The sequence below is a fragment of the Vanacampus margaritifer genome, chromosome 3 (assembly GCF_051991255.1).
Source record: "Vanacampus margaritifer isolate UIUO_Vmar chromosome 3, RoL_Vmar_1.0, whole genome shotgun sequence".
NCBI classification, from domain to species: domain Eukaryota; kingdom Metazoa; phylum Chordata; class Actinopteri; order Syngnathiformes; family Syngnathidae; genus Vanacampus; species Vanacampus margaritifer.
The window spans coordinates 9,437,569-9,450,552 of NC_135434.1; the positions used below are offsets into that span (position 1 = coordinate 9,437,569).

A 12,984-nucleotide genomic window follows, 5' to 3' on the forward strand; every position below is an offset into this window, starting at 1 on the left:
AAAAAAAAATTGTTAGAAAAACATGCAGTTGGATATTAAAATAAAATGCAATTAATAAGTACTGGTAACGTGTTATTGGGTTTGAATCAAACTAATGTGATCATATAGACATGTTTGTTTTTACAGTATTTGGTAAAACTAAACACTTCACTCACAATTAAAAGACATAATAGCAAATAACAAATTAAACTTCAAACCTGGTAATACCAACTAAAAAATATATATATATATATATATATATATACATATATATATATATATATATATATATATATACATATGTTTTGATTGCCACGTATTAGTAATCTGTCCGACTTGTTTTCCTTCGTGGATGTGGCACCATCTGCTGGACAGAAAATTACTTGCAACGTTGGTGCCTTGCCGTAGGGCATCTCAACATCGCAAGCAAACCGGCATCTGTGGTAGTTCAGAAATGCTGTAAATCATGCTAAATAGCTGAAACACATACAGTAGTGTCAAATTTACTTTTGATAGCCATAGAGTTTAATGAAGCAGTACATAGTACTAACAAGTTTAAAATCGGGAAAACTTACAGCAGACCACCTTGGAGCATCACATCAACTTGACAAGTCTCGTTTAGTTCAAGAAATCTTTTTTTTTTTTTTTTTTAAAGTCCACATCCACTCAGAATGATACAGAACAAATATGCATTTTTAACATATATTCTCTCATTCGGTTTTTCATTAAGGATAGAGGTGGAAGAGGAGATATTGCTTTAAAACAGGAATGGGGAATGTCTTTTTTTTTTTCAAATCATGAACAATTTGTGCTTTAAAAATACATGATCATTTTCATTCCCCACCAGGCCATACTAACGATGACAAATATGACTCAACAAGCAAAGAAATTAAATTGTTAGTCATTTATACAAATATGTTAAATATTTTTGGGACTTTTTCTAACCGTTCTTCTGAGGTTTTATTTTGAGACTTACATGGTGGGGCCAATCAAATGCTCTAGTCTAGTTAGTAACTTGGCACAATGCGTACGATTCCCACCCCTGCTTCAAAAAAAAAAAGGTGCAATTGAACACTGAATAGTTACTAAAACAATAATGGCATCTATCTACAACTGGCATGTGACTATGGATGAACAGAAAATGAATCCTGTAGTAAGTAGGGCTGGGCAATAAATCAAATTAATTCGATACATTGTCGTTTAAAAAATCGAATTGTTGAAAATTTTCTAAATCGTGAAATCGAATTTTGTCTTTTGGATTACATTTATGTTGTGTTACATTCAAATGTTTTTGTGGCAGAATGCTGGATTGTTGTCTGAACATTTTGCATAGGAATTATTTATTGAACAAATTAAACCTTTAAAATAAATGTTTGGTGGGTTTATTAGATTCAAATCGTAATCGCCCTGAATGTCTGTAAAAACCGAGATATCTTTTTTGGCCATATCGCCCAGCCCTATCCTTTAGTAATATCAACTTGCCCAACAAAGGAGCAGGGGCGACTAAATCACTAAAACGGTATTAACATATAAAAACTGAATACATGAGAGGGCACCGCTTTGGGATTTGTGGTTTACACTTACACATCTTAAAAGCACATAAAAAAATAATGCATTATTATTCGGAGTTTTAAGATCTCTCATAAATAGAATTTCTTTCTGGATAACATCAAGTATATTCTCTTCAGCTTCATGAAAACCAAGCGTCTCAATGTTAAAATACACGGCAGTATATTCACCTAAAATAAGGCAGACTACGCTTTGCCTCAAGTTTTGTCTGTGAAAGGAGTGAATTCTCTCTAAACGTCAGTCTTTTGATAACTACAGCACCATGCGCCATTGAACCGGTTCTACTCAACTGTTGGAACCCGCAGGTTGTCCTGTTGGCAGAGAAAAGGATGGAGGAGGACGGGTGAAGTATTTCTCTGTCACACCACATGTTGAACAGGAGCAACCGATGAGCGAGAAAATTGCCAACAATGGGAGCTTTCAATCATTTCGTGGGTTTGCATAGCAAACTGTACAAAGCTGCTGCGGTAACGCATGACACAAATGACAATATACACAACATTTACAATTTTACAGGAGGAGGAATCCATGTGGAAGAAAAGGTAATAGTCAGCGTTGAGGTTTGGGTAAATTGGATCAAATTGAGTCAAGAACCTACGAGCTAATTGAAAGGTCCAAGCTGTTACGGGAACCAGCAGCTATGGAGTGCAGGAAAGTGAAATCCAGAGACACCATCGCATCATCTACAGTTAACATCTTCAGCGAGCCTCCGCTTAAATAGGAGCAAGAGAGGTTCTGGGCTGCCTAAATTCATCTCCCCTTTTAAGTCCAGACGCTGGCATTCTTCTTTAGACACCGTTAGCGCTCATCTTGCTCTTCTGGGACACTTCGGTTGCCGCTTTAGCCTGCCAGAGCAACAACAAAAAGCTTCAAGTTGATTGCCAATCCCAGTCAAAGTTTAAACAAAAAGAACTTCATATTGGGCATTTATAGCAACCTCGCAGCTGCGCCTTAGGAAGTCAGTTTAGCTTAATGCTAACAAACAATGCTAACCATCACGTCAGTGTTGCAGTGTAGGAAATGGTTATTTGATACTAGCTAGCTAGAATTTGCTAATTTGAAACCATATGCACAATTGCCTTGAGTGTTTTAGCACAAGTGCTAATTCTCAACGCAGGAGCTTAACAGAAAAGGTCAATAAAATACAAGGCGGTAGCTAGCTACTAGCTAAAACATTATTAAGTTAACTAGCCCATTTTAAAAATGGTAATAAAAAAAAAGAACTTCATATTGGGCATTTATAGCAACCTCACAGCTGTAGCCTAGGAAGTCAGTTTAGCTTAATGCTAACAAACAATGCTAACCATCGCATCAGTGTCGCAGTGTCATTAACCTTTTAGGAAATTGTTAATTGATACTAGCTAGCTAGAATTTGCTCATTTGAAACCAGATGCACAGTTGCCTTGAGTGTTTTAGCACAAGTGCTAATTCTCAGCGCAGGAGCTTAACAGAAAAGGTCAATAAAATACAAGGGGGTAGCTAGCTACTAGCTAAAACATAAACAAGCTAGCTAGCCCATTTTAAAAATGGTAAAAAAAAAATTTCATATTGGGCATTTATAGCAAGCTCACAGCTGTGGCTTAGGAAGTCAGTTTAGCTTAATGCTAACAAACAATGCTAACCATCGCATCAGTGTCACAGTGTTAACCTTTTAGGAAATGGTTATTTGATACTAGCTAGCTAGAATTAGCTCATTTAAAACCAGATGCACCATTGCCTTGAGTGTTTTAGCACAAGTGCTAATTCTCAGCGCAGAAGCTTAACAGAAAACGTCAATAAAATACAAGGCGGTAGCTAGCTACTAGCTAAAACATAAACAAGCTAACTAGCCCATTTTAAAAATGGTAAAAAAAACAACTTCATATTGGGCATTTATAGCAACCTCACAGCTGTGGCTTAGGAAGTCAGTTTAGCTGAATGCTAACAAACAATGCTAACCATCGCATCAGTGTTGCAGTGTTATTAACCTTTTAGGAAATGGTTAATTGATACTAGCTAGCTAGAATTTGCTCATTTATAGCTAGCTACTAGCTAAAACATAAACAAGCTAACTAGCCTATTTTAAAAATGGTGTCATGGCAGCTGGTTTGAGTACCGGTAGTGCTAGTAGGCGTACAAATAATCACACAAGAAGCTCCGTCCAGGTATATTCGAGCACATAGTTTTGAAAATGTGTTAAATACCTATAAAAAAATATCTATTTGACAGTGACAGTGTTTGTAAAGGCAGAATATGAACACAGCATTTGTATTGAATATCAAACAAGCGGTCATGTTGTGGTTGGTCGGTGGATATAAATGGAATGGAAACATTTTAAGAAACGGACATTTAAATTTCCATTACATAATCAACAACCACTTTCCCAAAATAAAAAGGAAGACAAGCTGATGGATAAATGGATTAAGTATTTAACCCACTTAATTATATCTCCGCAGCAGGTTTAATGGTTTTTGGAAAGCATTACGAAGGCTTTAGAGACTGTGGAGTTAAACAAAGTAACTTAAACTTCCCAGCGAGTGAGGGTGATCGCGACAGCTCTATAAATAGATGCTATTTTGAGATCCCACACTGATCAAAGTTACGATTGAACTGTCACGAGCGTGCTTGTGCATTTGTTAGGCCAGCAGACTGAACATTCCGTCTGCCAACAACCTCAGAATTCGACATGTGTTATTTTTTTTAATGAAGTTAGCAGTCTAAAAAGTAAGAGGGCTAAGCTAGCAATTTATGTGTGAAAATCGAAAGCCAGGAAGGGCTAATTGGATGAGAAACTAGTCTGCTAATCCTTGCTTTACTGCTTTGTTTTAAATCACAATAGTGTTGATACAAACCTCACTATTATATTAGAGTATAAGAGATTTAGAGTATAAGAGATTTAATAACAAAATGAGGCATCACCTGGAGGACTTCAGCAGCCGTTAAAGGTTTGTCTGAAATGACAGGAGTCTTGTTCCTTATCTCCTCCGCCTGTAGACACAAATGAGACAAAATGTTACCACTCTTCAATAAGAGTAAGTATTGATTAATTGGTTATTAATAACAATGCTTCCATAATTAACTACATTTAGTGTTGGGGCATTTAAATTGCCCTCAATCCAGCGCATCTTATGTGATGTTGTTGTGTGTTGTAGGAAGGTACGAACCGGCCTGTCTTTGACGATGGGCGCAGGGTCCGACAGCAGGTCTGAGCTGACCAAGGTCCCGTTTGTGCCGTTATTCTCCACTGGAGTGCTTTTCTGTGAGGATAGCGGCCATGAAATTCATCAGTCGCTTGCATTTGCATTGCGTCAAATCAATACTTGAGCAAAACATAGCGAAAATCTCGTCATTGGATATGTTTTAGTGTGTAAACGTAGTCAATTCAATTAAAAGTAGGAACCAGAAAAAAATAAATAAAATAAAATAAAAGTAGGAACCGATTCATTAAGAAAGAGATCACTAAAATGAAGTTTATCTATTGTCTGTTTGGATTGCGATTAGCCGGCGACCGATGACAACATAGCTTTTGCTTCAAAGTAGGATGACTGTTCTGTTCACTTTTGTGCTGAATGGTGCATTTGGATTTTTTTGGTTCCATCCATCCATTGGCAGATCCGCTTATCCTTACAACATTTATATAAATCAATTGTGAATTATATTTGAGGCTACGAAATTCGGGTTGTTTTTAAACCGTTGCGCAAGACGCGGCGCTAGCTAGCAGCTAGGCTAAAAACACTTCCCCTGGTTACGATGCATAGTGTCTAATAATTGGTTATTTTCATACACTTCTGTTACAATTTTTGACTTTTGTGCAGCTGACTCTAGTAGGCTATTTGCGGAGAAATCTCAAAATGGACAAATAATGTCCAAATGACACACAGTATATTTTTGGTTAACTCTGAATATCCCTAGATTTTTGTGAGGTTGTATTAGCATTTGTCATGACAGATCATGTGATATCACGTGCTCGAACCTCAAGTTTGGGCACAGGCGGGATGACTGGGGCCTTGGGTTTGATGTCAGTCAGGTACATGGCTCTGGAGAGCAGCAGCAGCGATGGAGGAACGTTCTCATTCAGGTGCAAGTCCAGCCACTGGATTTTGGGGAGACAAGTATTTGTTTGCAAAATCATTTTCGGGAGTTATACGCCTTTTCATTGCTTTTAGTGACTTTCTGAGAGAAGGATATGAGAAAGATGAATAATCTCCACAGGATGTTCCAGTACAAATATTCTGGTATTTGCATCCGTTCCTGCTTGCTTACCTGTTGCAGTTGCAGACGGAGCTGATCCGTGGTTAGACCGAGAGATCTCATTCCGCGGCTGCGACAAGCTGCCTGCAGCTCCGACACACTCATTGCTGAAACGCCCTCTGCTGCAATCATCTGTAAAAAAATAATAATAATAATAATCATCATCAAATACCCTTCAGATCGAAGGAAGAGCCTTTCGTTCATCCTCTCACCTCGTCGTCTGACTTGATGGTCCTGAGTTGCAACATCATCTGGAATCGCAACAAGTTGTTGGTGCCGATGGGCTGCAGCTCCAGCAGTTTGCACAGGGCCACCAGCTGGGGGCGCTCCAAGTGCTCCAGCGTCAGCTCGTCCTCAAACAGCTTGGAAAAGCGGACTATGTCCTTGGTGGTGGGCTGCTCGCCGGTGCCCCGAACCTGACATGGACACATGGACGTTCATCGTGTGAATTAGGTCAGGCTAACAATTTTGGATCTGATGGTCAGTAGATGGAAAACAACACTCTGGAGCCATTTTGTTTATTTTGTTAGTATTGCAATGCAAAACACTAAATGGCTTCACAAAATAATTAATGAGGGGTGACTTCATTTGAGCCAACTTTTTTTTCTTCTATAATGTACCTGCTGAACGTATGTGGAGAAGCGCTGAGTCTCATCCTCACTCTGAGCTGTGGCCTTGTTCCTTCGAGCCATCTCGGCAATGGTTTCTTGCAGGAACTTGGCAAGTTCCAACTTTGCAGCCAGGCCCTTCTTCTGCTTCTCCTCCTGCACAGAAGTTGATGGTGGCAATATTGTTAGCTGATTTTCTTTTGTTTGGGACCAATTAATTCCAGCACGCATCATCTACTTCAATATATGCTTGATTATATAGTAAATTAGCTTTTTTTCAACATGGCCCTGATTGATCTCTTGCTCTGCTGCCACCTGCTGGCCGTTTGTGTAATCACAATGATTTCAACCGTTCTTTGCAGTTGAGAGGCTGCATCAAAGCCTTCTGCATTCTCAACCTAAACATAAAAAAACACATATATACGTCTTTGGGACACTTAAAACAGAACGTATTTATACGTTATTGGGAGAGGCACCTATGTATAACGACGCCTCCAACCACAAGATTAGGAACCGTTTACACCAACAATCCTAAAAGTCACGGCCACTTTAAAACACTGTCGTCAGCATCGCCGGCTCTGTTTTTGAAACAAATCTCGCTCCCTTGGAGGTCAGACTAAGAGGGCAGTTGCATATCGGAGCCACTGAGGCATGCTCAATAACAACCATCAGGGTGACACCACCTTTCAAGCGATTAAAAGTACTTGTGGGTGTGCACAATGTGTCATGACTGCCAAAGAAAACTGCTTTGATAAGATCAGTCAGCTGGCTCTGAGGTCAGACATTCTTGCATCGGCAGCCATATCTGAAGTTACATACTCAGAGTGAACCGGCCGCTAAGGCCGTGTGTGTGTGTGTGTGTGTGTGCGTGTGTGTGTGTGTGTGTGTGTGTACATGTCCACATGCCTTTTTGGATTCTGTCTCGAAGGTGGAGGGCAACATGTCTGGGAAGAGCTTGAGAAAGACGGGAAGGAGAAACTCCATGAAGGGGACGATAATGAACACTATGAAGGGTACCAGGCGGAAGAGGTCGGCACACGTCCTCATCAGCTGTGAACACACACAAAAAAACACCATGGTACTTTTTTTCTTTCTTTTCAGCACCCACATCTTGAGGTGCATTGGTAAGCAAAGTCTGGGAAGCGCAATGGGTCAAATATAGTTCAAGTATGACACCCATACAGATTGCTCACCGGCTGCAAAAGAAAACAACTTTTATTGGCATAACTTGATCGTGACTTTTTCCTTGTGGCTGCAACTTAACTGTGTATCAGAATGCGTGGAAACCACACTGCCCCCAAGTGGCCAAATCGGGTACAACATGAACTGCGTTCCCAGTAAAGGCACACACAAACAAGGGCAAGACAATTGCGAATTGCGTAGTGCCTGGCGATTCGATCCGTATCACGGTTCATAGGTCACGATTCGATTCGATGCCAATAATTCCAATAATACATTGATTATTGAGATTTTATTTTTTTACTCAAATTTAGAAAATACTAATCAGTAAACTTGTACATGTACACTGTAAGATTTGTATGAAAAAACATTTATTCATCAAAAACTTCATGTTTGAACAGCACTGAAATAAAATATTAAGGTTAATGTTACATTTTTATAACATTCTTCAAGACATGTTGTTAAATATTTCCATCAAAAAGTGATGGTTTAAAAATCGATTCGCTGCATATTGAATCGATTCAAGAATTGTGCACTGTAATATTGCGATACATTGCTGAATCGATTTTTTAAAAAAAAAAAACCTACATGATAAATAAATAAAATCGCTTTTGGGACATTTAAAATGATTCTGAATCATACTAAATGAGAACCGCAATCCTTATGAGAATAGATTTTTTTGCCCCCCAATTTTTAATTACTTTTTCTTTTAATTTTAAACATATAACAAATTGGCAGCTATATAAAATTAAATAAAATTATTAAAACAATAATAATTACAATTAAAATAAAATACAGTACAGCAAAAATTGCAGGGAGCTTCCAGGGTCATCAGCATGTGTTAAATAAAAAACTAAGTAAGTAAATAGTTCTCCACTGTAAATAAGTTTCCAAAATGTCAACATAATTTCTTAATTGTATTATTATTTTTAATAAAAAGTGTAGGGAGTTCCCAGCACCAGCATAATTTTTTATGCCTTCAGATTTGTAAAAAGGCCGATATTTGGCATTTACCGATAATCGGCCTATTCCTAGAAATAAGCGCAGCTACCGTCAAGCTACTGCTACATTCTAATTTTATTTTGAAATTTTTGTTTACCAATGCAAAGGAAATACATTTTAGGGCAGTACTTGCAATAAATACTGTGATATTGTTGAACCGCGACACATAACAAGACAAAAAAAGAAAACACATTTTGAATGCTGTTAAGACAACCAGACAGGCCTTGAAATGTCACTGAGGCGACAAGCCCAAAGTGTCCACAACAGTGAACCTAAAATTAAATATTTTTGGAATGAGAGTACCAGGAAAAAACCCACACAGGTTCACACTTCAAAACTGTGACGCAGACTTGCTAACTAACCGCTCACTCAAACCTTTCAATTGTGTCCTTTTACAAGCTGTGTTTTGAAATCTCTTTCAAAATTTAGATTAAGGTGTGCATATATCAAAAAGCTCTCTCACCCGTCTCCTTTCCCTCCGTGTGAGGATCTGTCCGTGCAGCAGACTCCACACCATCCTGCCTGCAACCGTGGTGTCGATGCCAAGCAACCGGAAGCCGTTATAATAATGCTTCAGCTCGTCCACGATCCGCAAATACAGAGCCTTCTTCACCACGACCCTCTCCGGCGCCGCGGGCACAGCAGCGGCGGCAGCGGGCGTCGGAGGCGCCGGCGTTTGCGGTTGGGCTGCAGCGGCCGCAGCGTCCTTTTTCTCGTCCGACGGCAAATTCTGAGCGGGGGCTGAGCTTTTTGTCTCCCCGTTTTTAATGTCTTGGAGCCAAACGACGGAAGCGTGCAGAGCTCGGGCGTGTAGGGCGGAGCTTCGGCCGCATCCCGGGTCGTGGCCTCGGTAGCAGCGAGGGTGGCCGTAGCGGGAGTGCCTGAGTGGGTTGGTTGACGAGGAGATGCTGCGTGGGGGTTCGATGTGGAGGTGGGCTCTGGAGGACAGCGAGGAGCAGCTGTGCCGTTGGGATAGCAAATACGACCCCCTGTGGACGACGTCGAGAAAACGGGTCAGATATGACGCAAAGTCGTGTAATTAAGAATTCTAGCAAAGACAAAGGAGACTTAGGAACATTTCATGTGTCAGGTGCTATTGAGTTCATGGAAAAGGGCCAAAATTTGCAGGGTGAAGCTAATCAAAATTCTTGTTGCATAATGAGATTATTCAAACGCTTTGCCACATTCTTTGACATTCCCTGGCTTGACTCTCGACGCTCGCGTGGCCGACAAAAAAAAACTTAAATGTCTTCAGTATACAACAAAGAGAAAATAACTGACCTTACCGTCCCAATACTTTCGGAGAGGACCGAACATCATCATTGTAATCGGAATTGTATGTAGGGAAACGGTATGGGATTTTTTTTTTTATAGGTTTTAGGTGAACTAATGAATACACACACACTCGCACATACACATTTTCACCCACATACAAAAAAAAAATACAAAAAAAAGTATATATATAAAAATAAAAAATAAAAAAGGGGGAGAGCAATGATGATGACATGTCAAATCGGTACAATTACCAAATGAACAATACTGAGCTCTCCAGAAAAAAAAAAAAAAAAAAAAAAAAAAAAAAAGGAATTGTATGTAGTTAGGCAGCATTATCAAAAAAACGAAGCAACACTTACGTAACATCTTCCTACATGTGCCTCTCATATACTTAAATGATTAACTTGCGTGAGTGAGCACCTTTCTACACAGCTTTAAATTTTAATTTGTGCGCAGTCGTTTCAAACATATAATTACCAGAGTTAACGGTTGACTATAACGTGCAGCAGATTTTATTTTTTTTTTAATTACAACGAATCACTATTTGAACAAAAAATCTATTCAACACAATGATTTTGTATAAAAGAGAAATATGTTGACTGTATGAATATGCCAGCACGGAAGCAGCAGCAAATAAGTTGCTAATGCTTCTATGCTAGCTACGTTGTTTTTACATTTGACATTTCATTTGTGGTTCACTTCTTTTCATCCTTTTATGACAGATGATAAAAAAATAACACGGAGGGTTAATTCCATTGTTATGACAAGTGAAACATTCGCCAACATTATGTCACCTATAATTTATAAACATAGATAAGGCTAGTGTCTCGTCCTTGCTCACCTTCAATTTGTGATTAGATCACTCGAAAGTGATCAAGTGTCAGACAGCGCAATGCCAAATCTTTATCATCGCAAATGTATTTGTCAAGCCTGGAGTCGGCGCTGTGTTGTTAATTTCAAAAACTCGGTGGGGTTAGTCTGAGTGTGAATTGAACAGCCTATATAAATTTTAATTACATTTTAACTGACACTCACACATGTTGATGGTCAAATTTATGAATAAGTGTGTGTTATTAGTGGTTTTTTTATAGTGTAGATTACTTAGGATATCTTACACAACACAACACACACACACTATTATATCTCCGGGTCAATAGTGAGACTCCTCCCCCAAACCATTAATTTGTCGTGGGGTGGACCAACACTAACTAACCGGTGAAGGACAAATGGTGCCACAGATGCCAGGTAGGGCTGCAACTAATTATTATTTTTTTTATTTCCATCCCTATATTAAAAAAACGGTCGTTATTTCAAATTGATTGTGCAGAAAATGCAAAAATTTACGCTCGAAAAATGGTTAGGTGGGTAACATGTCAGGAATGCTGAGGATTTGGGCAATTTTAAATTACCCAAGGACTTTAAATGAATGTTTAATCAACTGCAAAAATAATTTGCGATTCACTAGAACATCAATAATTTGTCAATTAATCAATCAATCCTTACACATCTGATGGCAGGGAGTACAAAGAGTGATAAAAGAAACTATAGTAACTCTCGGCTATTTTGGTACCTACATTACGGTTACAAATCCGGGAAATCTGTAATTCCGCGAGTGCCAAACTGAAAATATGTGGTACTGGATGACTTAAACTACATTAGCAATGGTACTGTTTATTTATCCAATTAAATGTCAAATTTGCCTCAGGCCTGCTAAGCATTTTTGTGTCCTCTTGACTGTTTGGTCAGCGCAATACGTTTTCAACACGCAAAATTTGTGTAGCAACTATATTTACCGGTACATGTTTTTGTCACATTATTGATGATTTATATGACACAGTTTTGATCATAATATATTACAATTTTTTACAGTATTGATAACTGTAACGTGATGTTGTGAAGTGGTGGTAAGTGGCTTCAGTCCCAAAAACAAAATGCACAACCGCTACTTCATTTTACAGTGTAGAGATGGCTACAGAGGAGTAGAAGTGTTGTCGTATAAATGAACAAAATTAAAGATCTTACCTGGATCTTGTAACGGCAAAGAGCACCTGCTGGCTGAAAACTGCCATTGCATGGGCAGATCACTTTGGGGGCAGAAACAAGAGGAGGAGAGATATCGCATTACAACTCGCGGTTATCGAACAACTTTAATATTAGTAAGCACGTGTATTTCACACATGGTGGACTGTCAAGCGAGTCTCTTGGTTGGTTTTAGCGACTCGACATTACACAATAATAAACGTGACTAGGATAACATTAGAAACGGCCAGCCACGTTGCCACTTGTCAAAACCGGTATTCCATTGGTTCAAATCACAATTAAAATTAGCATTTATAGTCGCCAATTAAGAATACACGTATAATTGCAAACTAATCTAGTCTTTATAAAGTAAGTCTTTGATCCCCCGACGTAACTCGGACTCCACGCTCAAGTCAACAAGCAACACTCGCAATATTTTGGTTATTTTCCATTCACGTGAGCGTCGGACATTAATCTGGTATCGCGACTAATGGAGTTTAACCGTAAACCACAAGTCAAACCAATTTCTAGTACTTAACACACACAGTAGAAGTCATGTTGTATTCATCTGACACTCGCAACTATCAGTTTATAGCCGGTTAGCTTGTTGTCATACTAGCCCGCTAAGCTAGCGAGTGAAATGGCGAGCCCACTAACCTCCAACGTCAATGACCGAACTATCGCAGCTGACTGGGCGTTCAAAGGCTTCTTTGGTGCGACGTGAGAAGCACGATCCATCCTCAACAAGCTGCCATTGTAAACAATAACGACGATTAATCCATTGGAGGTGGTAAAAAAAAAAAAATGATTGGAAGCGGCTTCGAGAGGAGTCGTCGAGTAGTCCCCGCCTGTGTGTCTCTTTCGGACCAAAACAGCAGACGCAGGCTAACCTGCTGAGCTGAGACAGCTCTGTCGGCGCATGCGCAGAGGTGGCACGATCGCAAGATCGTCAGTGTGACGTCAGCGATTCATATCATTGTTTTATTGAGTTGAAACTCCTCGTTACAGGACTAAAAGTAACCGAAGTGATTTTTTTTTTGCACTGTAATTAGCAAACTCCTCAAAATTAGCCATACGGCATTTATGCTCATGACACTGACGCATTCCCTTTTTTTTTTTAAAT

The 12,984-nt window shown here is 39.2% G+C and overlaps 1 protein-coding gene across 1 annotated transcript; it reads right to left on the reverse strand.

Moving 5' to 3' along the window:
* Nucleotides 1–481: 481 nt before the first annotated feature.
* Nucleotides 482–12,784, reverse strand: letm2 (leucine zipper-EF-hand containing transmembrane protein 2). The gene is made up of 11 exons (XM_077562069.1): nucleotides 12,519–12,784; nucleotides 11,865–11,926; nucleotides 9,031–9,556; nucleotides 7,293–7,436; nucleotides 6,399–6,542; nucleotides 5,991–6,194; nucleotides 5,791–5,910; nucleotides 5,501–5,620; nucleotides 4,692–4,784; nucleotides 4,447–4,515; nucleotides 482–2,393 (listed from the first exon to the last, which is right to left on the reverse strand). Exons 2-11 carry the CDS (start codon nucleotides 11,909–11,911, stop codon nucleotides 2,337–2,339), a joined length of 1,524 nt encoding a protein of 507 aa, XP_077418195.1. The 5' UTR covers nucleotides 11,912–11,926; nucleotides 12,519–12,784; the 3' UTR covers nucleotides 482–2,336.
* Between the last annotated feature and the right edge of the window lie 200 nt (nucleotides 12,785–12,984).

Bases quoted from the DNA above. Each gene is read 5' to 3' on its own strand.
- letm2 (XM_077562069.1), bottom strand. From the start codon at position 11,911: ATGGCAGTTTTCAGCCAGCAGGTGCTCTTTGCCGTTACAAGATCCAG. The intron at 5,621-5,790 runs GTAAGCAAGCAG...CCCAAAATCCAG, and splicing joins TCCGTCTGCAACTGCAACAG to TGGCTGGACTTGCACCTGAA. The intron at 4,785-5,500 runs GTTCGAGCACGT...CTATCCTCACAG, and splicing joins CGCCTGTGCCCAAACTTGAG to AAAAGCACTCCAGTGGAGAA.